This window comes from Varanus komodoensis, unplaced genomic scaffold (genome assembly GCF_004798865.1).
Source record: "Varanus komodoensis strain SLA01 unplaced genomic scaffold, ASM479886v1 scaffold25, whole genome shotgun sequence".
Lineage (NCBI taxonomy): Eukaryota > Metazoa > Chordata > Lepidosauria > Squamata > Varanidae > Varanus > Varanus komodoensis.
The window spans coordinates 15,294,370-15,322,109 of record NW_025335661.1 but is presented as its reverse complement, the minus strand read 5'-3'; the positions used below and the strand labels follow the sequence as shown (position 1 = coordinate 15,322,109).

Below are 27,740 nucleotides of genomic sequence, written 5' to 3'. Positions count from 1 at the left end.
CAACACTTTGTGAGTGGCTGTGAGATACGTCTGGGATGGATGCTATCTGAGCAGCGTGGGAGCTAAACTGTGTGTGTCCCTGGGCCATTGCTGGGACAGTGGAAGATCTAGGACATGTGGGAGGAGGTTACCGCAATGCAGGCTCTCCCACACCCACACTGCTCCTCCCATGATCTGGAACACACACAGGCGCTGTGGAGATGCTTCTTCCTATGCTCTGGATGTCCCTGTGTGACTGAAGCACAGCACATCTGTCCACCCAGGTGACGTCTGATTGACACACGCACACATTTCCACTGCAATCTAAGAATGGATAACTACTACTTGAGGAGAAAGATTACAAAAATGAAAAGACCCCTGTGGCATTTGAGACTAATACATATAGTGTGACATGCTAGAATATAATTTTGGTGTGTAAGTCACACTTCTACAACCTCGGATCTTTCCAATGATGTCTGAGAATGATGGGAATTGCAGTTCAGCACACCTGAAGGGCTCCAGACTGGGGAAATGAGTGTAAATAAATGTCTCCATTAAGAAATTGATTCTTAAAAATACTGACCTGAATCTTCCTGGGCTGTGGACATCTGTTTTAATAGCATTGACAGCATATTCTGGCCTGTAAGTTCCACACCATACCTTTAAAAACAATAACAGTGACAAAACATTGCAAATATGATTAGTGGAGGCCAGTGTCACTCTAGTTTTGCTGAGATCTTTCTGAGGGAGGCCAGGATGACATGAAAATTAAAACCAAGACAATGCATTTAAACTCATACATCTTACGAAGTACTTAAACTGGAAGGAAGGTGTACGGCTACATGCAGCTGGGTTCACAGGCTTGCCTCCTGAATGCATCCATGCACTTAGCTGTGATTAACCTAATCTGACGGACCACTCTCCTCTCGGCCCTGCTGCCATGCAGGCTGTTCGACTTAGCAGTTCTGCCAGTTCATATTAAAAGGAGAAAGACCAGCCTGCTGTTCCCAAGTTAACTGTGAAATTGTAACTCAAAATAATTTCCAGAGCTTTCAATCAAGTAGAGTATAATACCTGTGCAAAGTTCAGGAAGAACAGCTGCTGATGGGTGTAGTCAAGCCCAGGAAGCAATCTCTCTTTTCCATTATTTTTTATATAGTTTAGATAGGCCTGTCAAATAAAGAGAGAGGTTATAGTTTCCTAACGGCGCAGGCTTACCTAGCTCTGCTCAGAAGCAAATCCAATGAAGTTGGATGGACCTACTTCCAGGTAAATGGACCAAGGGCATTTTTTTCTATGAGGATCAAGGACACAGCACTACTCCACCAACGTGTTAAACATGACAACAGTAAGCTGGACTCTCATTAAACCAATAGGAGGTTGCCACTAACTTTTGCTGTCAGATTTTTTTGGTTAACCTTTGCCCCTCTCACCTGTCCCCACCCGTAATTAGATGGAAGTGGGAAGGTGTTCAAGTACAGTTCAGGAGTCTCTCTTGTTCTGCCTGACTGGCACACTGAAGCACTAATCATTTAATGGTGAGGGGAACATAAGCACATCACATTTTCTATCCCTTCTAACAGATCAGAGTTTAAAACAATGATCAGAGTTAATGGTTGCTTCACCAGCTGGCTTAGGCTTTGAAAAAAAATCCATGGGTCTCTCTAAAAAGTGCTAAAAACTGACCAGGAGGCAGGAGTATGTAATCTGGGTAAAGGAAAGTGAGTCTAACAAATCAGATGGAGTTTCCTTCCAAATCCATCTGTTATATACATGGCCAGTGTTGTGAAACTCCTACTATATCCCACAAATCTGCCTTTCAGATGTTTTCACACCTGCCCACAGCTCAGTATACTTTTGCTTTGGTGCCATGTTTTCAGTTTCTTTTGTTTTCACAGCATGATCCCAGCCAATCAGGGATCACGAAGGAAACAACAATACAGCACATTGCCAGATAGCCCACTGCACTGCAGCATATAGATGCCATATAGTTGCATAGCTCAGAATGTGTGGGGAACCATCCATAAAACTGCTTTCCCAGAGCCCCTGGAATGCCACTGTAATAATATGGAGATCAAACTAGAGCACAGAGAAGGGAGAATGTCCCATATGATGTCATAATTCACCATGGCTTGTAGTGGGAAAAGTTCTTCCCACAATGGTGGATACATTCTTGGAAAATGAAAGATAAAAGAGTTGCAATCTCTGTACCAACAAACAAAAACAGTGTGATCTTTACTGGAATGCACCATGTCCTGGACACTCAGCTAATCTGACTGTGTGTTCTGTACTGTCTTAATTAAGATGAAGAAAATAAAGGACCAAAACTGTATTTCCTCCTAAGAGAACACTTGAGAAAGTGGCACATCAGTTAATATTTCATCAAAATTCTATGAAACTTATGAACAGCCTTATGTTCTAGTGTAATTTAGGGCTTAATCCTATGCCCTTGTAGGCATGCTGACTGTAGATTTTTTTCTGCCTAAACATGCATAGGATTGCTCTCTTGGTTACCTACTGATTGGCCCAATCTTGCTTAATGCTGCTGAAAAAGCCAAGGAGAAAACCTTCTGTGAATATACCCAGTAACTTTCCTGGTTCATTCCAAAATGCGCTTCCAGATACACAAAGTTTCTTCAAATCAGCAGTGAACTGTGTTTATGTAAACCTCATAGTGTCCTTCTTCATGAAAAACACTGATGGAGGAGATGGTACACTATGCTTGTGTGTGTATTTTGTGAGTCTCCAAGTGCACATTGAGCATGTAATGAATTGGAGGGTCTCAGTATTAGTTTTGTTGTTTCTAGTCGTGAAGCTGTGTCCAACCCATTGCAATCCCATAGACAACATTCTTCCAGGCCTTCCTGTCCTCCACCATCCCCTGGAATCCACCTAAGCTCACGCCGACTGCTTCAGTGACTCCATCTAGCCACCTCATTCTCTGCCGTCCCCTTCTTCTTTTGCCATCAATTGTTCCCAGCATTAGGCTGGGAAAACCCCATGGACAGTACCAAAAAGCATTAACTTACTCAATAACTAACCTGCATAATTACAGCAAAATTTAAGGTATACTAGTCTTAGCTCTTATCTTGGTCAACTTCATCCTGCACTGCTTTCAGGCAAGGATTGTGGAAAATTGAAAATATCTTAACACATAGATTTGGTGGGACATGGGCCATTATTCAGAATGTAGGAAGAGTTGTGCTGGAACAGATCAAAGGCTCATGTCCAACCTTCTATTCACACAGGGGTCAACTGGCTGCCTCAGGAAACCCACAAGTAGGACCTATAGCATCATCTGGGGAACGTTTCCCCGGAAACTGGTGTGCACAGGCATACTACATCTGATAGTGAAGATTGCATATAGCCATCTGAACTAGTAGCCAGTCTTATCCTCCATGAATTTGCCTAATTCCCCTTTAAACCCATCTAGATTAGTGGCCATCACTACATCTTGCAGAAGCTAATTCCATAATCTGTGAGCTGTATGAAGCAAGACATTCTTTTATCTGTCCCTCAAGCAAGGTTGTCTTTGGGTTGAATCTCATGTTAAATTAAAATGTTTAATATGCACCAGAATCTGCTCCTCCAGTTAAATCTGTTGTGACTGCATTGAAATGCTTGGTAATGACACTGGAAAAGCAGCACAGTCATCCCACCCATGGTACAAGTAGGACTCTGCATTTAAGAGACTTAATACAACCAGTTCTGTCTTCTACCCGGACGACTTTATTACATATCCAGCACTGATAGTGCTCCTTGCAGAAGACTGATTTCCAGGACCATTCTTCCAGAGAAGTAGGTGAATTGCAGTATGTTACAAATGTCTCTAATTCCTTTAAAGAATTAGAGTAAGGAGGGGAATGAAGGATTGTAGGAGGGAAGGGATGGTGGAACAACGGGTTGTAGTCCTGAAAGGAAGAAACATGACAACTGTTCTCCATGCATGGAACATGGCAATTCTCTCCTGTACATTGAAAAAATGTAAGTGTTTCTGGGCTCCATTAGCCCTACTCCAACTAATATGCACCATGGCCCCTCCCCTGCTGCTGCTTGCTGGTGTCCATGCATTTGTGCATCAGGAGAGTTCCTTCCCACGTGGGCCAAATGCACAGAAAGCAGTGGATAGCACCACTTTAATGCATGCCTTTCAGATCCTCCAGAAAGAGGGGAGACCAGATTAGATCCTCAATGCTATGTAGCAAAAACTTGGGATTTTAATGCAACAACCTGAGATAAAAGCAACACCAACTTATGCTGCATACAAACAACCTATTCCAATAAATGAACACGTTCCAATAAAACTTCTGAACTGTGTGGGAACAGAAAGAAAATGGGCACTGCTTACCCTGTATGCTTGTCTAAGGCCACCATTATCAGCAATGTTTTCCCCAAGGGTATTTACTCCACTGAGCTGTGAAGAAAAGGACATAAAAATGTTGCTCATGTTTTTGTAGGAAGAAAAACTACATATGTGTTCTGGAAAGCACAATGATACACGGCTTGAAGATCCAAATGGAGGACTGAGACAATCAAGAGGTGGACTGGAGATTATGAAATCTGCGGAATAATTTTCAGAGCGCAATGACTTCATTATTGGTGATAGTAGAAGTTTAACTTGCACAACAGTTACCAAGAACACCCGAGAACCCCTCAGTTTAAGTTACAGAAGTCAGAATTTAAGATTGTGGGGTGCCTAGTCCTATAGACTTCATGGCAGATACAGCAAGCTTCTGAGCTTAGAGGCTTATGTGCAGCCCATGCCCAGTATGAGCCATGGTGAGAATGATCTCTGCTGACACAATGCCTTGCACTGGACATTTTTCCTCTTAGGCTTTTTTCAGGCACAGCTTTTTTCAGCTTTAGGGATAGAAAGAGGCTGAGATGGACTAGTGTAAGTCTGTGGCCCCAGCCTTCTCATCTCACTCTGACATGCCCCTTTTTTCCTCCTTTGAGGCTGAGTTACAACTTTGGTGGAGGGCAGTTGGCATGATCTTTCTGAGTTAGCTGTAAGGTGGTGGAGCTCATCGTTCAGAGTTCCACCTCCAAGGTTGCAGGACTGTAGAGCTGGAACTCCAAAGAATCCTATGGACTCCCAGACAATGTTGGGAGGCCATAGGATTGAACTGTTAAGTTGCACTAAAAATAAAAACAATAAAGAATGGGGGACCAAAAAAAGTTGCACTTAAACATGTGTGCATGGGGTGGGGGAATAAAACACACAGTTGCATGTATCTGTAATGCTTTTTTCCCCTTATGCACACCCTACTTTTCATACAAATGCATATTTTGCTGAACCAGAATAAGCCACAGTACAAGAACTGAGCTAGTCTTTGCCAATGGAGTTGGACACTACTGTTAATCGATGAGCTCTGTCAGTGGAAACAGTCACAATTATATACTTTCCCTGTATATGATCTGGAATGCGAAGTGAAAATCTGCACCAGTGGCTATTCAAACTGTCACCAGAGAGTACAAATGATGGGACCTGAGAATGCCTCCTTGCAGGCATGCAAAGTTAAAATGCCGATTTACAACCATTAGTTTAAACCTATCAGTATTCTCCCAATTGGATAGAAAAAAAATATATTTGGGAAAATGGAGTTAATTTCAATGCAAAAATTGATCCTTATGTTCTCCTCCCTGCAAGACAGGAGGGGGAAGTAGAAGAAGTGTTAAAATATGGTTTAGTGTTATATCTGAACTAGGCCATTATTTCTTCCATCTTATCTTACACTGGCCCAGACACTTTCTGGGATGAGAACAAGCTAAAAATGACCTGTAGGTGTTTGTGCCTTTCCTTTATCAAAGAAATCAAATCTGTTTTCCAGATTGTAAGGGAATGTATGTGTAACCTTTTCTCAGAGGTTACATGAAGTCTGACAAAATCTCATTCCGTAAAAATGCATATTTTATTATATGACAAAATGAAAATAGAAGGATGTATATTTCAATTAAAAAGACAGGGCATACATGTTGTCCACCAGCCAGTTCCCAAGTGAAGTTTCCATACTGGTACACCATGCACTGAGACTGCTTCTTAAAATTATTTGCAGATTCTTGAGTCCACCAGTCTACAAGGTCTCCATTCTGATTAAAATTTCTACCTGAAATAAAAGATGCATGTAAGAAATATTTACTAATTCTGTATAGCCTGCAGTGCCTGATCTTGGAAGCTGAGCAGGGTAAGGCCTGATTAGAATTTGGCGGGGAGGCTTGAGTCTTGCATTGAGCAGGGGGCTGGACCCAGTGGTCTTTGCGACTATATGATGGCCCCCAACAACTGCTTGGGAAGGCAGCCTGCTGGATACCCTGGCCCCAAGTTGTTTGTGGCTTTATGGGACAATAATAAGAATCAGAAGAAGGTGCATGTAAGCATTGCTCCTTTTCAGCACTGTTTTGGGTAGCACCACATTACAAGGATATTGATCCTGATACATTTTAAGAGAAGCACTCAGGGACTGCACTCCAGTGGTGGGTGGAGATGGATGCAAAGAGGGTTGGCCCAGTGTATTTGTAGCTTAAATCTTTTGCTGCCAGTGATGACTGCCTTAAGAGAGACATTTCAACCTTTCATTGTGAAAAAATATGCAGAAAGCTAGGAAACCACCCAACAATTTTCTGCCAGGCAGGTGGTAAGAGCAGAGGAAGACCAGAAGACCAGATTCGAATCCCAGGTGGGAAGGATCTGACCCATTAATGAGAGGTTTGATATCCTCCTTTTTATTGTGACATGAGACAATCTGACCCATCTCCCAGTCCCAAGGTTCATTTCCAGCTCTGCTGCATCCAAACCCTTGGAAGGGGAATGAGAAAACACAGAAAATACGTTGGGGTATGAGCAATCCCATTTTACCCTGTTCCCACTGGAGTTACTGGAAGGGAATTACTGGCACCAGTTCCTTTTGCAGGGGTTTGGCATAGATTAGTGCCATGCTCATGAATGCATCTATAGAGTGAGAGGTTAGGAAAGAGCGTAGGTGCATTCTCCCCCAAAGACACCCACACAATGCTGCATTCTCAGCTGCACCAATCCCCAGACGTGGCCAGTAGACTTTTCCAGATGGGAAAATTTGCCAGTGTTTGGGGAGGGGTATCCAGTGGAAGACATTCCATTTTACCACCACAGTTCCATCTTTGCTGGCGGAACGGCATGTTTGTTGCTTCTAAGGGCCACTTAGTCAATGAATTTCTCTGCTATAGTGCTACCCTAAGGATATTTACATTTCATCTGGGCCGTTCTTATCCCCAACCAGATGTTTTGCTGGTTTTAAGCCTTAAGTACTTGGAATACAGAACACCCACCAACCATCTCTTCCAAATTCAAAGGTCTTAGGAACCACCCAGTGATTGTGAGAAATTTGAATTTGTGCCTTCTCCATTTCTTTGCAATTAGTGCTGTGGTGACCAAGGTCAAAGTATGTCAAAATGTTGGCACTCTTGGAAAGATACGGGGGCACAAGAGAATAGGAACTTATTTGCCCCCATGGCAGGTCAGACCATTCAATGAGTTGCTTCACTTATATGATACTGGTTGCAAGGAGATGTTATGCTGTTGTTGCCACGCTTTGCTGGTTAATTTAGAGGTGATGTCAAATAAAATTAGAATCATGGAGAACCACACAGGTGGCTGCTTTGCACATTTGCTGTTGCACTGCCAGGATGTACAACTGGGACCACGCACACTGGTGCTTCTACCAACATGCGCAGTCATCCTCAGCCTGTTTATCACTAAGACTTGTTAACATCAAACACTGCCTCTCTGGAAATGCTATACAACAAGAAGCTGCTAGTAGTGAAATATTAGTTGCTAATCTTACCATTATCATCAAATCCATGTGTGATCTCATGGCCAATAACCATGCCAATACCACCATAATTCAAGGATTTAGGCTGGGATGCACTAAAGAAAGGTGGTTGCAAGATGCCTGCAGGAAAGACTGGAAAGAGAGAAGACAGAAGAGATGCTGCTTCAATAGCCTGTACATTTGCAAATCTAAAAAAAGCAAAACTAAACAGCACATATAATTCATAGATATGTACCTGCAGCCAAGGATTGTATCTAAGGATTAGCAAATCTGTCAGATTTGGGTTCTCTCCATTTCCATTTTCCCAATCTTGTATGCAAATTTGTACAGTTTCTGCAACCATTTTTCCTAATGCAATGTTTTTTATTTTGTTCTCACTAATAGGAATATGTTTCTCCTTAGGATACAAATTATTGTAGGCTTTAAAAAATTGGAGATCTCAAAATTTGGAGATGTTTTGAAGGAGAACTGGGTTTCAGTTCATGTATTCATTCAGAAGTGTGAAATCACCTTGTTGTTGTTGTTAGTCGCGAAGTCATGTCCGACCCATTGCGACCCCATGGACAACATTCCTCCAGGCCTTCCTGTCCTCCACCATCCCCCGGAGTCCACTTAAGCTCATGCTGACTGCTTCAGTGACTCCATCTAGCCACCTCATTCTCTGCCATCCCCTTCTTCTTTTGCCATCTATTGTTCCCAGCATTAGGCTCTTCTCCAGGGAGTCCTTCCTTCTTATTAGGTGGCCAAAGTATTTAAGTTTCATCTTCAGTATCTGGTCTTAGCTTGCATTAATATAGGAACTAAATGAATTATCTCCCCACCTCTAATTGTATCATGGTGATGTAGTTGCCATACTGTTGAATCATATAAAGTTGCCATTTCAGTCTCAGCCTATCTATTCCTTTCTTATCCAGGGCATAAAGAGGCCATCCTGTCCCTGTGTAGTTTGTGAGATTTTCTTCTTTCTGCTTAGCCTTTACGCATTAATTATTAGATTTATATCCCGCTTTTTTCTTGCACTGAACTCAAAGGGGCTTACATCATTCTCCTTCCCCTGCTCTTGTTCCTATCACCACAGTAACCTGGTGAGGTATGTTAGGCTAAGAGTCTATGACTGGAGCAAAGTCATCCAACTGACTCCGTGAGCAAGTTGGGTCTAGAACCAGGTCACCTAAGCCTGACCTGTGTTCTTAACCACTACACCAAACACTTTCTTTTTCTTACTTCCATTCCCTTTCATCCCTTTCCTTCATTTCTGCTTCTCCCACTTCCTAGAACCCCTTGCTTCTCAGCCCACTGCCAACTCCTTTATGTTTTCTTTTACCATCCTGCTTTCTGGAAAATCTCGTATCCCAGAGCGCCAATACTTTTTTCCCTGAAGTTCCAGGCTGAAATTTAAGGATCTGACAAATAGGACTCATTATGTTTTTCCATAATCACCCAGTACTCAGAGGAACTGATCCAGATGTTGCAACCACAACGGTTTGCTTGTCCAATGCTTTACATGTTAACTGTCTGTACTATTGCAGCCTTTTGAAAATTTGATCATTGCCCTAGTTTGCTGTTTGGACAAAAAAATGTTGATACATCCTTATAGAGAGATTTGCCTATGAAGCTCTTGGAGTACCTCCATATTGCAGTATAACATTTCCCATGGTTTTCACAAACAATATGCTATAACTGACAAGCCCAGAACAGCTGGGGAATAAAAGAATTCTGGAAATAAAACTATAATCACGTGGGGTTAAATCGCGTACTGTGTCCATCACACATGGATATGAGGTGTAGCAGTTTATACCAAAATACAGGACTTCATGCACAAGTGTGTCAACTTCACAATCTGGTGAACTGATCTACTTTGTATCACAGCACTTAGAATGGTCAAACATATTGATAAAAAGTAGGTTAAACAAATATAACTCCAACAGATGAGATGTTTAAGCTACTATACAACAAACTGATACTTATTTATAACATTTGCAAAAATTGAGCAATCTCAAGCAATGTGAAAGATGAGACTTATTCAGATGAGATCCTTCCTGACTAGCAAAACGTTTGCCCATATCAACAAAAATGGTTGTGGCAAGGGAATTGCAAACCTTTTCATGGCTGCCCATGAAAGACTGCCAGAAAAAGAATCCAATTTTCCTAAATCCTTCTAACTTGAACATGACCCCAAAGACTTTTCCTATAATGTGTTTATGTCCTGAATGTGGGGGTTGTGAGGAATTAATGTTTGTGTTAAAGGATGAATAAACATTCCTGCTTATGTTTCTTAATTTTTTTCTTGCTTTTGCACAGCTCAGGATTTCACTTTGTTGTCACCAGTGCCTTTATGATTGCCTGAAAGTTTGCAGACTCCTTTTGATCTAAATTATATAATTAACTGGGTCCACTATCCCCTTCAGGTGCCCATGGAGTGGGTCCACTATCTGCCCTCACATGGACTGTGACCAGGGTTGTCAAGCTTGATCTTGCATAGCCGTAATGGCCAGCAAGATTCTGCTTGTTTTACCTCGCTGTATTGTGCATCTTTACATAAAAACCAGAGAGAGTAGAGGGCACTATCTTCTAGCTCTGCACTTATGGCACTGGATGGGCTATACAACTGGGCTTTAATAATAAGGAAGGTATTAAAGGGCTTTAATTACTGGGTAATTACTGAGGTGTTACTGGGCTGCCATACAAATGCCCCCAATTTCTTGCAGCTCAGAGATACAGCAAGCTGTGGTGGATCATCTAGTGGTAGAAGGATCATTTGATGAGAATGAAGTGAAAAAAAATATCACACTTAGATTAGCTTCTCTGCTACCTTGGTTTGACCCCTTGGCTCTGATCCATTGTGGTTAAAACTCTCTCTTGCTACACAATCAACTTTGGACTTAGTTCTGATGGCTTTTGGCTCAAAATTACATATTTTCAACAATCATTTTGAGAGACATACTCATTTTGTCAGGACATCACTGAGCATGTCGTTTCCAACTTAAGTCCTTCCAGACTTTGCTATTATATTTTTAATTACCAAAATTAAAAATGACATATTCTGCTTTTTGATATCTCATACTTAGGACTACTCTCCCACGGAAAACATAGACAACTGGTACTTAGGACAGCCAATCCATCTCCACCCTCTTAACAGTGGTTATGTTAACCCTCAGAGCTTGTAGTTCCCACCCTTTTTGTCTAGGGTCTGTTAATGCCTTGATACTGGCTCTAAATCTTGGGCCAATTTCTTGTCTACAGTGCAGCTGCTGTAGACTTGATACAAGTCGGGTCAATTTCTGATTTTGAAAGTGGCATCTGGCTGAGATGTTTTACAGGAAACATGCCAATACCACAGCCATGTACCAGCTCGGAATGGTCATTCTGCAAAAAAGAGGCTAGGTTTTCTAGTAACCCTGTCAAGCTGCAATGACTGGAAATCTTTGGGAAAAGCCACGAGTGATAGGCATCCCAGAATAAAGGTCATATATGTATATAGGGTAAATGTAGAGCTGCTTTCCACCTTCAGTTATAGTCAGTCATGCCTCATTGTTTGCTCTGCTGCACAGCAGGAAAACGGCAAAAGTTAATAGATCAAAGAGTAAAGAAACAAAACAATGTAAAGCAATAGCCTTCTCAGCAGCGATGTTCAGGGTGAGCATCACTTTCTGCTGTGTTAATAAAGTGTGAAAATGTAATCCTAGTATAGCTGCCAACTAGCACTTTCATTTCTGAACATATTGGTGAGAGGTGTCAATCTAGCACAAAAATTTGTCCTTTTTTTACACCACCTCTAGAACAGTTCAGCACAAGAGACTGTAAACTGTTTTCCACCCTGACTTAATGTTTAACTTAAAATTAGCATTGCAGAAAGAACTCAAGCAAGCACTTACACTTTCCAACACAAAATGTTTTGTATTACATGTTCCACTGTGTAAGAATTGTAATTCTCCCTTTGCTAGGGCAAGAACTAAGCTGTTTTAATTTAGGTCCTAAACTTAACAATACATCTTTGTAAGATGATGATGATGGTGGTGGTGATGATGATGATGATGGCTAACTTCTGGATTAACTAGACATTCAAGAACACCTGCCTAAACAAATGATATCCTAACATATCTTCAGTTATTTATTTATTTGTGATACTTCCAAGCCACTTAACTTATGGCCCTGAAATACAGGGGTTCCAGGACATAACCTTTGCTTTGAGTTGCGAAGGACCTTTTCAGTGGTAGTCGCCCATTATGGCAGGAGCTCCTCACTGAGGCTCACCTGGCACCAGCTGTACTATCTTTTTGGCACGGGGTAAAGACCACCTTCTACTGCAGGGCATTCAAGTAGTCTGCAGTCACAATTGCTGGGGGGGCTGCTAGCTGTTAAACATGTCTTAAGATTTTTCTTCAAGTTCTTTTAATATATATATGTGTGTGTGTGTGTGTGTGTGTGTGAGTGTGAGTGTGAGTGTGAGTGTGTGTTTTAAATTTGGTTTTACATTTTGTAATGCAAACTTTTTATGATGTTCTCATGCTTTAATATGATGCATCTTTTATTGTTATTTTTAATGTACTGTCATGAACTGCCCAGAGAGCTTTGTCCATTGGGCAGTATAGAAATTAAACAAACAAACAAAATTTAATTGCATGGAGTGCTCCTTTTACAATCTTCCCCATTTCTCTGGAACATCCGTTAGTGTTAGCAAGAAGTCCTTCTGAACTGGGGCAGCACAGTGGCTAAACTCTGAGAGGTGAATCAGGGGGTTCTTGGTCTGAATGTTACTTGCCCCATCTGCTCACTAGGTATCCTTCAGTAAGCCCTTCTCTCTCTAGCTCAGTCCTCCTTTTTGCAGTATGGGATAAGGACACCTCTCTACCTATCAGGGTAGTTGTGACAGTTACAACTATGTCATGCATGTGAACCTTTGAGAGAATGATACAATCATCATCGTTATTCATGAAAAGCTACATGTAGCCCATGACTTTAGCATGCAGTATTTACTTCATAAACATTTTGGTCCCCTGCTAGCCAGTGTGATGGGACCTCCCTCATCTCTTTTCCTCATGTATTTTCATTGCTAATTTAAGGAGATGAAAGGGAAAGTGGGGGATATGCTTGGAGATGAGAAAAAAATTCCTACAACTCCCAGCATTCTGCAGCCAGGATTGTGTCCTGAGAGATCAAATGTAGAATGTAATCAATGAGATCAAATGTAGAGAGATCAAATGTAAACAAATGTATCTTTCAAAACTGGATTATCATTAAATCATCTGACTGATGTCAAAGAAAGAGAAATGAAGGAAACCACAAAAGAAAGCCAGATATTAAAGCGTCACATTCTGGATAGCAAGTCCTTATTCTGTAGAGCAAGCAATGGCAACTGGAGAAGGGATAGTAGCACTATGGCTTGGTGCAGTATAATATTAATACGTTGACCAAACAGAACGCAGAACAAGGCAAGCTAAAAAAGCCAATCACTTCCTGACCCATTGAAAATACAGAAAATCTGACCTGGGTCAGGAAATCACTTGGTCCTCTCAGAATGACTAGAGAATGCTTCTTAAAAGAGCCCAACTTACCAATCTGATTCCTGTTTGGTGAATAAAAGGCATTGACTACAGCTGCTCCAGTGATCCACCTATGGAAATGCAAGGGACACATGAAAGTGTTAATGATGACATTGGTGGGAAGAGAAAATTGGACAGGTTTGAATCCCATGTAATCTGGACAGCAGAAGGAAGACGAGAACAAAAAGAACTTTCAAAGGGCAAAGTCTACTGGTGCGTTTCTATGCAAAAGTGAGATGAAAGCATGTCATGGAATAGCTCCTGAGTGTATTACACCATGCTATTTCAAGACTGGCAGCTTGAACCAGCCTTTGATTTACTGGTATGTGTCTCTGTCAGCTCACTTGGGAGAATGGATTGGCAGCATACTTGAAGGATGTGCAGAGATCCAAGTATGTACACATATACATTTGAAGTCAGGCAACACAGCTGCATCATCCCCTTGAATCATCTCAGAATCAGAAACATAAGGACTGCTTATGAGGGATTAGACTAATGGACTGTCTCGTCCAGCACTGTTAGCTTCAGTACAAGTTAACCAGACGTCTCTGGGAAGCTCACAAGGAGAGCCACTGCCTCTTGCTTGTCACCAGCATTTGATTGTCAGAGATGTATTGCCTCACAGCTAGTCACTTAGATCCTCCATGATCCAGCTCAACTGCTTCCAGTAGAACTTCCATCATCCCTGACTATTAGCCATAATAGTTTTGGCTAAAGGGAGTCAGAGTGCAAAATAACTGGATAGACACAAGTCAAGGGCGGCCTGTCTAACCCCTTTTACGGCTATCTAATTAAAAATTAGTTTACAGCATGGTGTATTTTAGTCTACAGCTATCTAAAGTCTTGCATTACTGAATTTAATTCTTAAGTTTTATTTATCTATTTCTTCATCATCCAATAGCTGGATTGTTTTCAACAGTTCAAAAAAACAAGACAATAGAATAACATACCATTCTCAAAATACAAAATAATAATTTTAAAATGAAAACTAATCTTTTAGGGCACAGGCCAATGCATGTCTGAATGGGAGGGTGGGGGGATTGTATAGCTCCCAGCATTCCCCAGCTCACACAGCTCTTCTGACTGAGAAAGCATCAATTGTCTGTTAGGTGCATCCTTGACTGCTTCTGAAACAACCAGTCCACTGTGGCTTCACCCATTTTTTCACCCAAGATTAAGGTAGCCAAATCATGTCAGCAATTATTTATTATATGATAATAGCACCATATTCATCTAGCCTCTTGCATCTTCCCTGCTTTTGCTGTGTCTCCCTTCTGTGGAACTACAGACCACAAACTCTTCTCTATCATACTGTATGATGAGAATTCTAAACTAGGTAGTCTGGTTACATATCACCTAAAAAGAGAAAGAAATGCACTGCAAAAGCAGTTTAAAATAAGGCTACAGATTCACAAACAATGTGAACATTCTGACAGGTTTGGTTTGCTTGCAGGTGGCCTGTGGCCACTATGCAGTTTCCTAGCCGGACAGTGTTTAAGCCAGCTCCTGTTCTCTCTTCCAATGGTTCTTTATCAAGAAACTAGGTGTGGAGTCCACAGATCCTCAAATAGAGGACTACCTTTTGCAAAGCAGCACACATGAGACCAGCCACTGACTGATAGCAGGACAAGAGCTAGTAGTTCCTGCAACAAATGGAAACATGAGTTTATGTTCCCTTTCAGAATGGGAAAGGCAAGCAATGCTCACAGAAAGGTTCCTGTTCTGGAAAGAAGCATTTTTGGAGCTCCTGTTGTGTTGGAAGCCAGTTTTGCTGGTCTAAAGGACTAAGCAGCTGCATAATAAATAAGAGTATGGAATCACTTGGAAGTATCTTCTTTCTAAAGTCAGAGAAAAGCAAGGGGAAGAAATCTTGGTAGCCTGTGCTGGTTAGTTGACTCTTATCATGTCAGGACATGACTCCATACATCTTACACTTCACTCTTTGGCATCCTTCATGAAAAGGGATTTAAGTTCACAAAGTCCTTTTTCCAGAAGGACTTTGGAGTTATTTACGATGTGGCAATTGATTGTGCACCTCACTATTATCAATAACACTTTGTTAATAGCTCCCATGTTTGTTATTTGGGTAGATTGCTGCACTGCAACTGCAGATCTCTTTATCCAAATCCTTCTGAGAACACAGAGTAGTTCACCACCACTGGAAAAACGCTGAAATTTCTTGGCAGGCTGCTACAGTATCTTACATAATACAGTCATATACATGATAAAAATAATGTATGGCTTGTCAGGCTGTGGACAATCTCAAACACTGGAAGTCTGCCAGCTTGTCTGCATCCCACTAGTGGGAACAACTAACTTCGATGAAGTGCTAACTTCCCATTGCAAAAAGAAATGGCCTCAAACTAGCCCTTCCCAAATAGGGGAAATCAGTGAGCGATGCTGACACACCCCTTCTGGAAGTGATAGCCTGAAGTACTCCCCCCCTTCCCCCGCAACAGGTACCATCAAACTTTGGCTTCCCCTAATGTTGGCAGCAATTCCTGCTAGCTCAAGGACAGCCTGGGATAATGCTCAGTGTATTTAGCAGAACTGCCACACCTTCTCTTACTATGCAAAAAAGGAAAAAAAAGAATTTGCTGGATCATTTATCTCCAATGGCTGGTGAAAACATCCCCTTCTTAAGAGATTAAAAACAAAAAAGAACTAGCAATGGCTCAAGTCCTGAATGACTCATAGACATTCAACAGGGGCAAAAGCCACATGAAAGAGCAACATCATAGCACCTCATGGAGAGTTGCAGGCTTTCTGGCTACAAGCAGGTGCCACTTTAGCAGATGACCAATCATCATTTTTTGAAAGGACCACTATATTCACACCTTAAACAGTTTAAATACATACTCTTCCTTATCCACTTTTTCTCTCAGCTTCTTCAGCCTTTCCTTCCGGCCAAATTTTAAGTTTTCAATCATGTTCCCAAAATATTCATCTTCTTTGTAGGTCAGCTTTAAAGAAACAGAAATGGCAGCGTCATTCAGGAGCCAGTGTGGTCCAGTGGTTAGCGTGGATACAAATGAGATAAGAAAATAAAAAGGGAAAGCAAGGTCTTTGCTAAAGAAAGACTCAAAGGGCCAGAGTGGTATAGCTGCTGAAGCAGTCTGGGAAGGGGTTACTGACTGATATGTCATTCCCTGCCTTACTGAAGCTACTTAAGCAAGCCTGGGTCTGGTCAGTGCCTGGAAACTCATGTATGTTATCCTGAAAAGGTACATACAGAAGTAGGCAATGTTGACATCATCAAAAGAAAATAATTCAATGTACACAATATGTAGCTCTCATGTACATGTTTATGACTTCCACAGCAAGAGGTGACTTGCACATGTGGATTAGATCTAGCACCACACAGATTTTTTAAAAATCTCTCTAGCGGTTTGTTGTTGTTGTTGTTTTCTGAAGCAACAATAGCAATTTATAAAAATGGCAGAATGAAAAAAATCCAGATTACTTTTCACATTGCAATGCTTTTGAATGGTACCAGTTTACACATTTAACAATAAATCTTCAAAGGGTGAGAAACTTGGTGATGCACATGCCTGAATATATGAGTCTACAGGAGTAATAACAAGTAGGTACAACTAGTCCTAGAGACACTGGGTCATCTGTACAAAGGAATGATGTGGAACAGAGCTAATAAGTAAGCCAGCGGCCTCTTTTAAGCAGTAGACTCCACAGAGGAAGTCCAAAATGGCAACTTCAACAATGGAAGGGAGGTTTCTCCACAGCCTGCACTGGGATGGAAAAATGTTCCGTGTCCTTTCAGACCTCCAACACTTGTAGGCAGAAACAAGACTTCTGCACAGGTCTGTGCCTAGTGATGGATCAAGGCTGAGTTTCCTTGTATGAATCCCACTGAAAGAACAGGAACGGTGTAAAAGGTCCGTTATTGTTTTTTAATGAGGCCAGCAGAGGGACTCCTAATGAGGTGTCACTATATAGAGACACAGTGCTTTCTACCATTTAGAACTTAAAGGCTTCCTGTTGCTTATAGTGTATTTTTAGATGTACTTACATCTTTGTATTCTGCATTCAGCTTAGCAGGGTCTGTTAGGATCTCATCAGGGTAGCCAATTCTTTCTCTGATTGCAGTAGCCTAAAAGTAAAATAAACCAGGGTTCAAAGCTGGAGAGATTTTACCAGCACATTACAGGGCTTTTCAATCTGCTCTTCTAGAGTTTACAAACTAGACCCATTTAGCAGGCAGATGTTTCAGGCAACTGAGATTTCTGAATTAGCGCCGGCTTTGCTAGCAGTAGTGGGAGGCTCATGAGTTCCTTGAGAATGCTTTCTGCCAGTTCGCATATATAAAAGCCACCAAAAACAGACAGACACTGACAAACCGTACAGTCAGTTCAGTGGACCCCCCCCCACACACACACACATGTGTATGTGTCACTTAATTGGTACAATCAAGCCAAAGTTAAGCACATGGGGCAGAATCCAGTATGGTGTTTAGGGCTCTGCTAATCCTCTTCAGCCACAGATTACTGTCTAGATTCAGATTTCTGTGTATAAATCTACTATTTGTGAAGCAGAGATTTAGTTCTTGTGGGGCCAATTAGAAAACAGCAGAACTGTCCTTTTCTGGAACGAAACAGGTTGGCAGAACACACATAACTGAGCTCCATCAACCTGTCGCAATCCAGAAACAAGTATTTCTATTCATTTCAGGGCTTTGCTTGGAACCATTAAATCTTTGCTGTACAACCAGAGAGCTTTGGCTGCGGGGCAGTATAAGACATGGAATAAACAATCACCACCAACAAAATAATTTAGTTGCTTAGCTGACCTGTATATGTATTTAAAATTGATTTTAGTGCCTTTAAGGATAAAACCTAGGCCAGCACTGCCTGTCCTGAATAGCAGCTGTATTTGAATGTCCCAGGCGAGTCTTTCACAGCTTTCTTAACCAAGATCCTTTAACTTAAATACTGGGTATTAAATTTAGGAAAGCATTAATGCAAGTCACATTTCTAACATTTGAACTAGGGGCCATCCCTACACAGCTTTTAAAATGGAGAGCCTAGACATCTCTGCATGAGTCAGATTGTGGGCTGCCTCCATCCATTTAATCAAAAACACCCTTTTTACACTGTTCTCAGGGGAGAGCAGCTATGGACAGACAAAGATAAGCACACAACTGTGTGCTATAATTAGTTATTTGTACCAGCAGGAATTGGTTACCACTTTCTGTCAGGTAGAAAAGTTTGATGATTATGGATCAGTCCATATGTAACTGGAAGAATGCTGCATTTGTTTTTCTCACTAATGATCCCTTTCCATGAATAAGGGCAGCAAATAATTTCTGCCATTCTCTTCTGCTCAGGTTTTGGATTCTTAAAAGTGTTGCAAAATCCTATGACTGTTTAAAAAGAAAAATGTCCTACAAGTCCAGCCATGCACCCTATCATGCTTTTGTTTTCTTCAAAATTACAAATAACTCAACCCAAACCAAACCAAACTTGCCTTTTCTTCTGCTTTCTGTTTGGTTGGTGCATCCATCCAGGTGAGCTCTTCCAGTGTTTTTATAAAAACCTCACGGATTTGTTTGATCATATCTTCTACCTGTGGGTGTACAGTACAATAAGATGTGTGCTGCAATCTTTTACCCATCTGCTTGAGATATTTCTGAGTGAACATACATAGAACTATACTGTTAATCATCCAATTCTGGACAAATTTTGGCATGTTATATCCAGTTGGCACTGATGGAAATATTAATGTTTGGTTTTCAAAGTTAGTTGATAATAACAAAGTTTAAGTCATAGCAAGACAAAAATTATCAAATAGAGCCCCCGCCCCCCAAAAAAAGAAAAAAAAAAAGCTTGTGTGTTTTATTAAACTAACAGACTGGGAAGTTACTCTATGGACTTGTATCTGCTATTGCGTACACAGAGGTGTACAATAGTATGGACTGATTTGTTTCTTGCTAGAAGAATGTGTGCCCATACAAAGATTTCATTCTGGTTCTTCATCTAACTGGTTAACTGATTGCTGAAATCAGAAGAGATATGTCAAGAGATCAGGCATTTGGAATTGGTCTAAATACCCTTCCAGAAATTCACTGTGATTCTCAGTGTTAAGGTTGGGGTTTGGTTAGGAGAGAAATTAATAGGACTACTGGTTATAATCTTGATGACTCTGGCAGAGTAGTCAAGTACCCTGCTATGTTACTGAGCTACCCAAGGAATTTATTAATTTGGATTTTGTAACATGTGGACAAAGGCAGTATCTTTGGTTAATTGTAAATTAACAGACAAAGAGAAAGGTGGAGTTTTAGCTTCTGGAAGCTAATGAACCCAGGAGGGCAGTCAGTATTCCTTTAAAACTGTGATTCAGAAGAAATGAATTTTGGAACATCTTTGGCAGTAAGTAGCTAGCTAACAACTCACCCCTAGGCTTATGAGTATAACACTGGGTGGGCTTACTAACTTCTCTGTTTATGGAGGCACCTTCCCTAACTCTAGGAGTAAATCTCACATAGACCATCTGTCCAGGAGAAAGACTGGATTGTTTAAGCACAGCGTCTTTCTTGAATCTACAGTTACTGAGCAATTGTGATTAGTTGAGCTCTGTGGTAAAAATGAGATGTATTATTATTGGCATGTTTCTGTATTGGAAAGGGCAATTACTCTTATAAAGAGAACTGCAAACAACAAAGGTTTATTTCAAAGCATTAGGTAAAAATAACAATGATTTGAAAATGCACTTTAAGGTCTATTTTAAGGCAATGGATGAAATCAATTAACCATGTTTAAGTAGATTCACAGATTGATGGGTGCCCCCCTTCCAGCCCCATTTCAACAAAGTTAAACAGATTGAATCTCCCCCCTGTAATCTCCTGTCCTTTAACACCTTCCTTCTACAACTTGCAAGGACTTCTGCTAATCTTTATCATTAGCTAATAACTTGGCTTACTGTCCTGGAAGAGTTACATAATCCCATCATCAGCCTGAGTGTTGCAAGAGGGGGCCCAGAGTCAGGATTTAGGGGCATTCCGGGGAACAGGGAGGGAATGCTCTTCCTGTTTAGCATCCTGGAAGAGCCTCACCTTCCCCACTTCTTGCCCTGGGACAAATGTTTAGCCGAAATTGGCTGTCTCTTTCTTTTGCAGGGTGGGAGACATGCAGAGGCAAACGTCACTTCGTCGTCTCCTTCCACCCACAGGATGCCCATAAGCCTCTGAGTTTGGAGAATTCAGAGCACCCACATAGGACCATACTGCCCATTTAAAAGTGACCAGTACGGTGCTCTCAGATGCATCATGTGACACTGACACAGATGGGGAGCGCTGCCCTGATCCAGAGAAACTTTGTTTTGTAGACCAAAACTTCTAGAGGACTGCAAGCTGCCGAACTCTGCTCTCTATGTAATATCCCAACAGGGCCATTTCCAGTTCTTTCAATTCTAGCCCCTACTGGTTAAAGCAGGTATTCAAGATGCCTCTGAACTGGAGATAAATCTGCTGGTTTTGGTATCTAGGCAGCTATTTGATATTCCCATCAATCCTGTGAAGCCAAACCTACTAAATATTTAAATATCTAACAGCACAGATGATGATCTGAGGACGTACCACGTGTTTACTGTCTCCAGCAAAGGCTTCCATCACATAGAGCCTTCCCACAGCATTCTCCATGTTGCCATTGACGTAGTTCGCACAGCGGCGCCAAATCGCAGAGTCCGAGGTTGTGCCGTACAGCACCTGTTGAGCACAAGCATTAGAGAAATGAGTCGGGCGTGTAGCATTTCAAACGGGAGCACATGAGTTCAGCATAGACTTCATGTTGTTATGGAATGCTTTGAACTAATGCTCCTGGGTTGCTGCTGACAGAATTTAAGTGATATGCAAAGAGGAACACTGGTTAAGTGAGACCATGTGAGTCCCTCTCCTGCTCCTCTTTCCAGCTCTGAAACGCTCATGGTTCCATTAAGCCGGAAAATGGGAAGCCTGCGTCATCCATTTCATCCGGGTCAATATATTTATTCATGCTTTTCTAAGCACATGGTCTCTGGGGAACAAAGAGGGCCCACTATGAGGTAATCGTGCATTTAAATATGCATTACACCTCCTAGGAAAATGGTTGGTCTCCTTGTAAGACAGGAAAAGACCCCTGTAAAGAGCAAAATACTGAAGCTCTTAGCAGAATTAATGGCTGATGCTGCACATTATACGGCCACTTACCAACAGGTAGAAAAGAGGATTATCAAAACAGACAACTAAAAGAGGACTGTGGTTTGCATAGGCTAATCTGTGACTGTGTAGGTGAAATTGGAAATAATTATTATACTTCAAATAGAAATACAGTAAATGTTACCATAGTGCAGAAGAGACTGTGGCCTAGTGAACTGTGTACTTGGACGTTCAATGTGCAGTCCAGGGCTAACTTTTCTTTTTTGGTGCACCTACGGCACCATTTAAACTATTTATATCAATGGTATTGGTTTTAATCACATTAATCTAATTCTTATTTTTATTTAATTATGTTTATAGTAATTCTGTCCTGTTTATTTAGTGTGATATTTTAATTGTATAATTTTATCAATGTTATTTATCAATCTTTTATGGTAGAGGCATTCTGGAGAGTGTGGTGCTAACAGGTGGGTTTCAAACAAATCTAGCAAATAATAAATAATACATCTTGATGGACAACAGGTCAAATGGTTCTTTATGTTTACACTGGAACTACATGGGGCAGCCCATCAAGAAAAGGTTCTTCAGAGGACTGTCCTCTGTAGAAGAGGACAAATACCTGGGTTTTTTGGGGGGGTAGGCAGGATTTGCTTGCAGGGGACGCCATTCTGAGTAATATTATCCTCCCCTACAGACAGAGAAGTCCCTTTCATGACTCATAACCTTTACAGTTCACTGAAGCTTAGCCCTGTTTTCTTGTGGGCAAGGAAAACAGGAAGCATGCACTGTCAGACTTCAGTGACCTTGATGTACTGAGTGAGAAGCCTAGACTTAAAACCAGACTGCAACAGAGGAATGCAATACAGACATCTCACTAAATGTCCAACCACTTCTCCATCAAGCAAAGTTAATTTTCACAATCCACTGCAGTGGTGGCCCAGAATTTCCCCTCCTCAAAACACAGTTTTGTTTTGCATAATATACATCATGTCATCTGATCTGAAAATGTGCTTTCAGAAAGCCTATACCTAGTGCCTCCTTGAGCATCAAAAGACATGGCGTAGCTATTCTGTCTTTCCTTACATTGTTTTGTGATAAAGAAAAGGTTTGAAAAAACAGCAGGAAAGCATGAGACCACTAAAAATGGAAAATGTGTCCTGGACTAGGAAAGGGGGAGAAATATATTCCTTTCACATTTAACTGCACACTTTCCAACCAACTTGCACACAGACACATAACTATTCATCAAAATTTGTACTTTTCTGACTTTTGTAGTGAAGTTCTAAACTTAAAAGTACATACCAGACATACATCTATTAGGAAAATGATGTTAAAATATATTAGGAAAATTGCTTGCCAAAAATATGCAAGCCATAGGTAAAATCCCATTCCCAAATGCATGCCTTAGGAGCAATGCACAAAAATGATTCCACGTTTTCATGCATTTAAAACGTATTTTCAAGTTCAGGATTTACTGATGTTAAGACTGGAAACAATATTGAAGTTCAGAATAAAGAAATTTGAAAGGAGCTTGAATTTGCAACCATTCAGTTTCCCTTAAACTGGGTGCTTTCCAGATGTGTTGAATTACAGCTCCATTATGGTCAGCCAGCAAGTTCAGTGCTGTCTGTGAATAACAGGAGTTGTCATCTTATACATCCATGGAGCACCAAGCTTGGCTGAGGCTACAATTATCTTTCATTATGTCTTTCCTACCTTGTGGGTCCCTGACTGCATATTAGTTCAGTGTGTGCATCGGATGTTAGAATGGAAAGGATATAAAATGCCATGTCCTGCTTGTGATTCGTCAGTTATGCACAGACAGCACAGACAGCTGTGCCTTCTGCAACTTAACACTGTGCAAAGAACTGATTTGGGATGGTGTCTGAGGGGATGCAGAAATTATGTCATTCTTCCCTGAACCATACCCTAAACCACAGAAATAGTTTTCTGTATTTGTCTTTATCTCTGCTAGTTCACTTAACCTCACTTGTCCAAAGTTCTAAGCAATCTTTTAAGAAATTCCACCCTTTGGCCAGAATGAAAAGCACTGAAAAGAAACCCAGTGTTGTTTTGAACCCTAGCAAGCACATAAAGAATGAGGCACAAAGGAAAGGTCTTTTGGGAAATGTTATCAGTAAAGCTCAAAAAGAACAGCCTGCCACTAAGCTAACTCCTCTGAAGTCTGCAATGTTTTAGCTTTTTCCTCTCTTTTGTTGTTGTTGTGCCATGTACATGATTTATTGCTGCAAAGAAATATCTGAATGGGACAGTATCTGCTTTTGCCTTCTAAATTTGTTTCTCCCTACACACACACAGACAGTCATGTCATGCCCTGAATTGAGCTACAATCTCCAAGTTAAGCTGTTTTCATCCATTGAAATACTAAGCTCCTGCAATACTCCATTGTCTTCTACTGAAACCAGTGGGACTTAGAAGAAGCACCTAACATTTGTCGGACTGCACCCCTGTATTTGCAGCACAATGCAGCATAGTCTGATGTTCGATTTTATTACAGTTTGATATTGTTATCTTTTATTAGCTCACTTGGAGACCTTTAAAAAAGGTGGAATGGAAAAATCTAGATCTTATAAATAAAATTAATTGAATAATATAATGAGCATCAGTGGGCATTGGAAATTTAACTGTGGTTACAACAGGCACCCCCCCCCCCCGGTAACCCCCATGAATGCAATGTCCTGTAAAACTCAATTTTGCTGGGGTGGGAAACCAGTCTTGAAACAATTTTAGTATTAAAATACTTCGTCTACCTACCATACCAGAGTGACTACAGAATGCATTTAAAAAGTAAAACATCACTAACCACAAAAGCAACAGAAAAAGAAATCAGGAAATACAGGTTTGGATCCAGATGTAAGCTGGATCTACTGCACTTGTGGAAGTGGATTTCCCCACCAACTCATCCCCAGTCCGACATTGTGAAAATGCTGCACCAGATGTCTGGAGAGGGAACATGCTGCTAAATGGGGGAGTGGCAGTGAGTGCAGGGAGGGAAAAACCTCCAAAAGTAAGTAGAGGGAATTTCTGCAATCAGAGCCCTTCCTAGATCCACTGTAGATAAATGAGACAGATCTGCTTAAAATGCATGTCAAATGAGCAGGTTTTGACCTGGAACTGGATAGGAAGTAATGGTGACACCAGTCATTTCTCCATGCGGATGCTGTTCACAATTATAGTCCTTCTGTCACACAATAAGCCTCACCTGAAGTTTGAAAGCACAGGTAGGATAATGTAGGGAAAGATTCTCCTGCAAATATTGGGGTCTCCAAGTATTTAGGGCTGTGTGGAGAATGCAGAGTTCATAATGTTCTAATTAATGTCTAATGATTTCCCATCCTAATTCAGTGATGGTACATTTCAGGGGAGAGTCTGTATGTTTTATTTATGTCTTTGATTAGATTTATATCCTGCTTCTTTTCTAATGAACTCAAAGTGGCTAACGTCATTCTCTTCCTGCTGCTCTCAGTCTTAACCCCACAACAATGGCCCTGTGAGGTAGGTTGGGTTGAGAGCCTGTGACTGGTCCAAAATCGCCCAGTTGACTCCATGACTGAGCAGAGAGACTCCTGAGCCCTAGTCCCATGCTCTTAACCACTGCACCACACCAGCTCTAGGAGGAGGACCTCTATAGGTGGTTCCAGATCATGTCTGCTTCTCCAGGTAGACTTTTCCTTTCCTGCATTTAGTGGCCAAAATATATGAATGCAAGGGTAGGAATGTGTAGGAAGGGCAGGATAAGTAATTACTTGCTTTTCGTCATCAAGAGAATTTTAAGAACAGTTGGGGAAGAGGCAGGCACCCCTGATTCCAGCAGTACATTCAGATCTACATAGAAAATGTAGACATTCTGCACACCTGTCCTGATCCAGCTCTAGTTGTGACTGGGAAAATCTGTGTGCCAGAGCATGGATAGAGATGCCTTTGAATGTGTATTTAAACACCTATTTCATTAGCAATGTAAAGTGAAGAGCCAGCAATGCATTCCAGTGCACTTGATTTACATCTGACCAGGCAAAGGCATGAGCAATACAGACACCTGGCTGTGACGACAGATCTTATGAACACCTGGAAGCTGCTTCATAATGAATCAGATCATTGGTTCAGCTACGGTAGTGGCTCTCAAGGGTGTCAAGCAGAGAAATCCCCCAAGTCTTCTACTGAGTTCCTTCCACAGTTCACTGGAGCCTTCCGGATGCTAGAATAATGGCACCAGGAATGTTGGTGCATAGCTACAGCACCGTGTGTTGCTAAGTTCTAAATAACACTAAAAGGGTTGTGTTTAGGAGAGCTGGTTCTCAGAAAGCTATTAGTCTGAGTCTGGTGCTCTTCTGGTACAACGTACTGGATTAGAACCTCAATTAGGGCAAATGTCCATTATGGTAGCTGTAGTCCAACACATCTGGAAGGCACCAAGTTGAGAAGGCTGTTGCTAATAGCTCCAGTATCAGAGGCAGTGTGCCTATGTCAGCCAGGAGCCTGTGTAAACATAGGCAGCAGGGTGCCATTCAGGCATGGGGTTACTAAAAGGACGCTCAGGACAGTGCTGTGCCCCTTGCATCGCTCCTGTAGGTGCCACTCACCTCCCAGGCCCCTCCATACGGTACATTATTATTACACTTCTGCTCTACGTGTAGGTTTCCCCCAGGTAGCCGGTTGCCTTGGCCACTGGATGAATGGAAGGCTGGCCTTGATTGACTTGCTCTGATCCAGCCTGCTTCTTCTTCTGTTTTCTTATGTCCATTATACATCTTTAACATTGAATGAGAACTTAAATATGATTTTTTGTACCTTACGGAAAGTATTCCTTGTGTCCTTGTACTCGCGGCTTAGACTATTAACCAAATCCATTATGTATCTCCAACTCATGTAATTTTGAATTTCTCTGCATAATGAAACAACAAGAAGAAAAAACTGTTGATGTTTCTAGAACTGTGGAATGTATTAGTAATTTTTTAAATAACAGAAATGTAAAAAGTACCTGGAATACCTACCTGGCACTATATTTACTAATGACAGCTTTTAACTTGGTTAGATATTCTGGAGCATAAACGACCACAGATTCCGTATCTGAGATATTAATGGCCACTGTTGACATGATGTTGTTTATAAATGCTGACCAACTGAATGGCTGTGAGGGAAAAATTAATTAATTTTAGGTGTATTCAACTTATCTTGCTAAGCTTCCGAAAAACCCTAGCAATTTTGTTTTTTTTAATAATTTGCCCATTATAATTTATTGTACTAAATGACTTGTATTTCTTGAAAAAAATATGAACTTGTTGAATTATGACTCATATTTACATATAAGATTTACATTCCAACAACTTAATCTACAATGTCTTCAAGGAGGTTCACAACAAAACAAGCAAGAATTAGCACTTAAAAAAAGTTAAAATAAAAATTATGGGCTGGATTCAGATTTAGTTATGGTTAGAACAGACCCACTGAAATTGATGGACATAAATTAGCCATGGCTTAGTTGATTACTCTGTGAACATGTTGATCATAATTAGCTTAATTTCAGTGTGTTTCCTGCAAGCATGATTATGTCTGGAACAAACCCTATATAATTTAAAACTGATATTGACTTTAAAAGCCACAAATTATTTAGGCTGGATGTCATTTGTGCCAAGGCTTTTCAGAATTCCAGGTACAAAACACGGGGATTGAACATTCTATAGTGAATCAAATAGTAAGTGAAGAAAATGCATTTAACCGTGAAACAAGTGGCTTTCTCTCATTATTAGGCAACTATTAAGTTTTCATGCAGTTGGATTACCAGTAGGAGAGTCCAATGTCCTGGCACATTTGAGCTTTAGTACCTCCCATTTTAGAAATTAAATAGTGCCTTAGAGCTCATCCACTGGCTATAGATGTTACACACCATTTGATCATAAGCATATGCATAAGATACATTCTGTGCTGCAAGCAGAGAGCACATATGTTTGTAGGCACACTCCTTTATGCTTCAAAAATATAGGGCCAATAAATCTTTTTATTTTCCCATTATTTTAATGTTTAAACAGTTTTAATGTGGTTTTATATTATTGAATTACTGGATGCTGTGCCCTGTTTTATCTGTTGCTTTGTTGTAAACCATCCTGAGAAGCCAGTAGATGGACGGTCTATAAAAGCCTTAAATAAATAAATAATAAATAATAGGGTGAAAGGTTTTCATATCCTTTATGTCACACAGGACTTCATACATGTGCAGCTGGTGTATGTATCTATGTACATTTCCAC

General features: G+C 40.9%; 1 protein-coding gene across 3 annotated transcripts in view; it reads right to left on the bottom strand.

Annotated features, from left to right (window-relative positions):
- The window catches only part of MME (membrane metalloendopeptidase), a 170,193-nt gene that overhangs the window by 2,274 nt on the left and 140,179 nt on the right, over positions 1 to 27,740 (bottom strand). For all 3 annotated transcript variants that reach the window (XM_044432893.1, XM_044432892.1, XM_044432894.1), the window contains exons 11-22: positions 26,489 to 26,625; positions 26,286 to 26,379; positions 20,919 to 21,047; positions 18,812 to 18,910; positions 17,358 to 17,438; positions 16,190 to 16,293; positions 13,343 to 13,401; positions 7,800 to 7,919; positions 5,953 to 6,086; positions 4,328 to 4,393; positions 1,054 to 1,149; positions 563 to 639 (exon numbers count right to left, since the gene is read on the bottom strand). In XM_044432893.1, the coding sequence (XP_044288828.1) occupies positions 563 to 639; positions 1,054 to 1,149; positions 4,328 to 4,393; positions 5,953 to 6,086; positions 7,800 to 7,919; positions 13,343 to 13,401; positions 16,190 to 16,293; positions 17,358 to 17,438; positions 18,812 to 18,910; positions 20,919 to 21,047; positions 26,286 to 26,379; positions 26,489 to 26,625 (1,196 nt within the window). The remainder of the gene's footprint in view (positions 1 to 562; positions 640 to 1,053; positions 1,150 to 4,327; positions 4,394 to 5,952; positions 6,087 to 7,799; positions 7,920 to 13,342; positions 13,402 to 16,189; positions 16,294 to 17,357; positions 17,439 to 18,811; positions 18,911 to 20,918; positions 21,048 to 26,285; positions 26,380 to 26,488; positions 26,626 to 27,740) is intronic.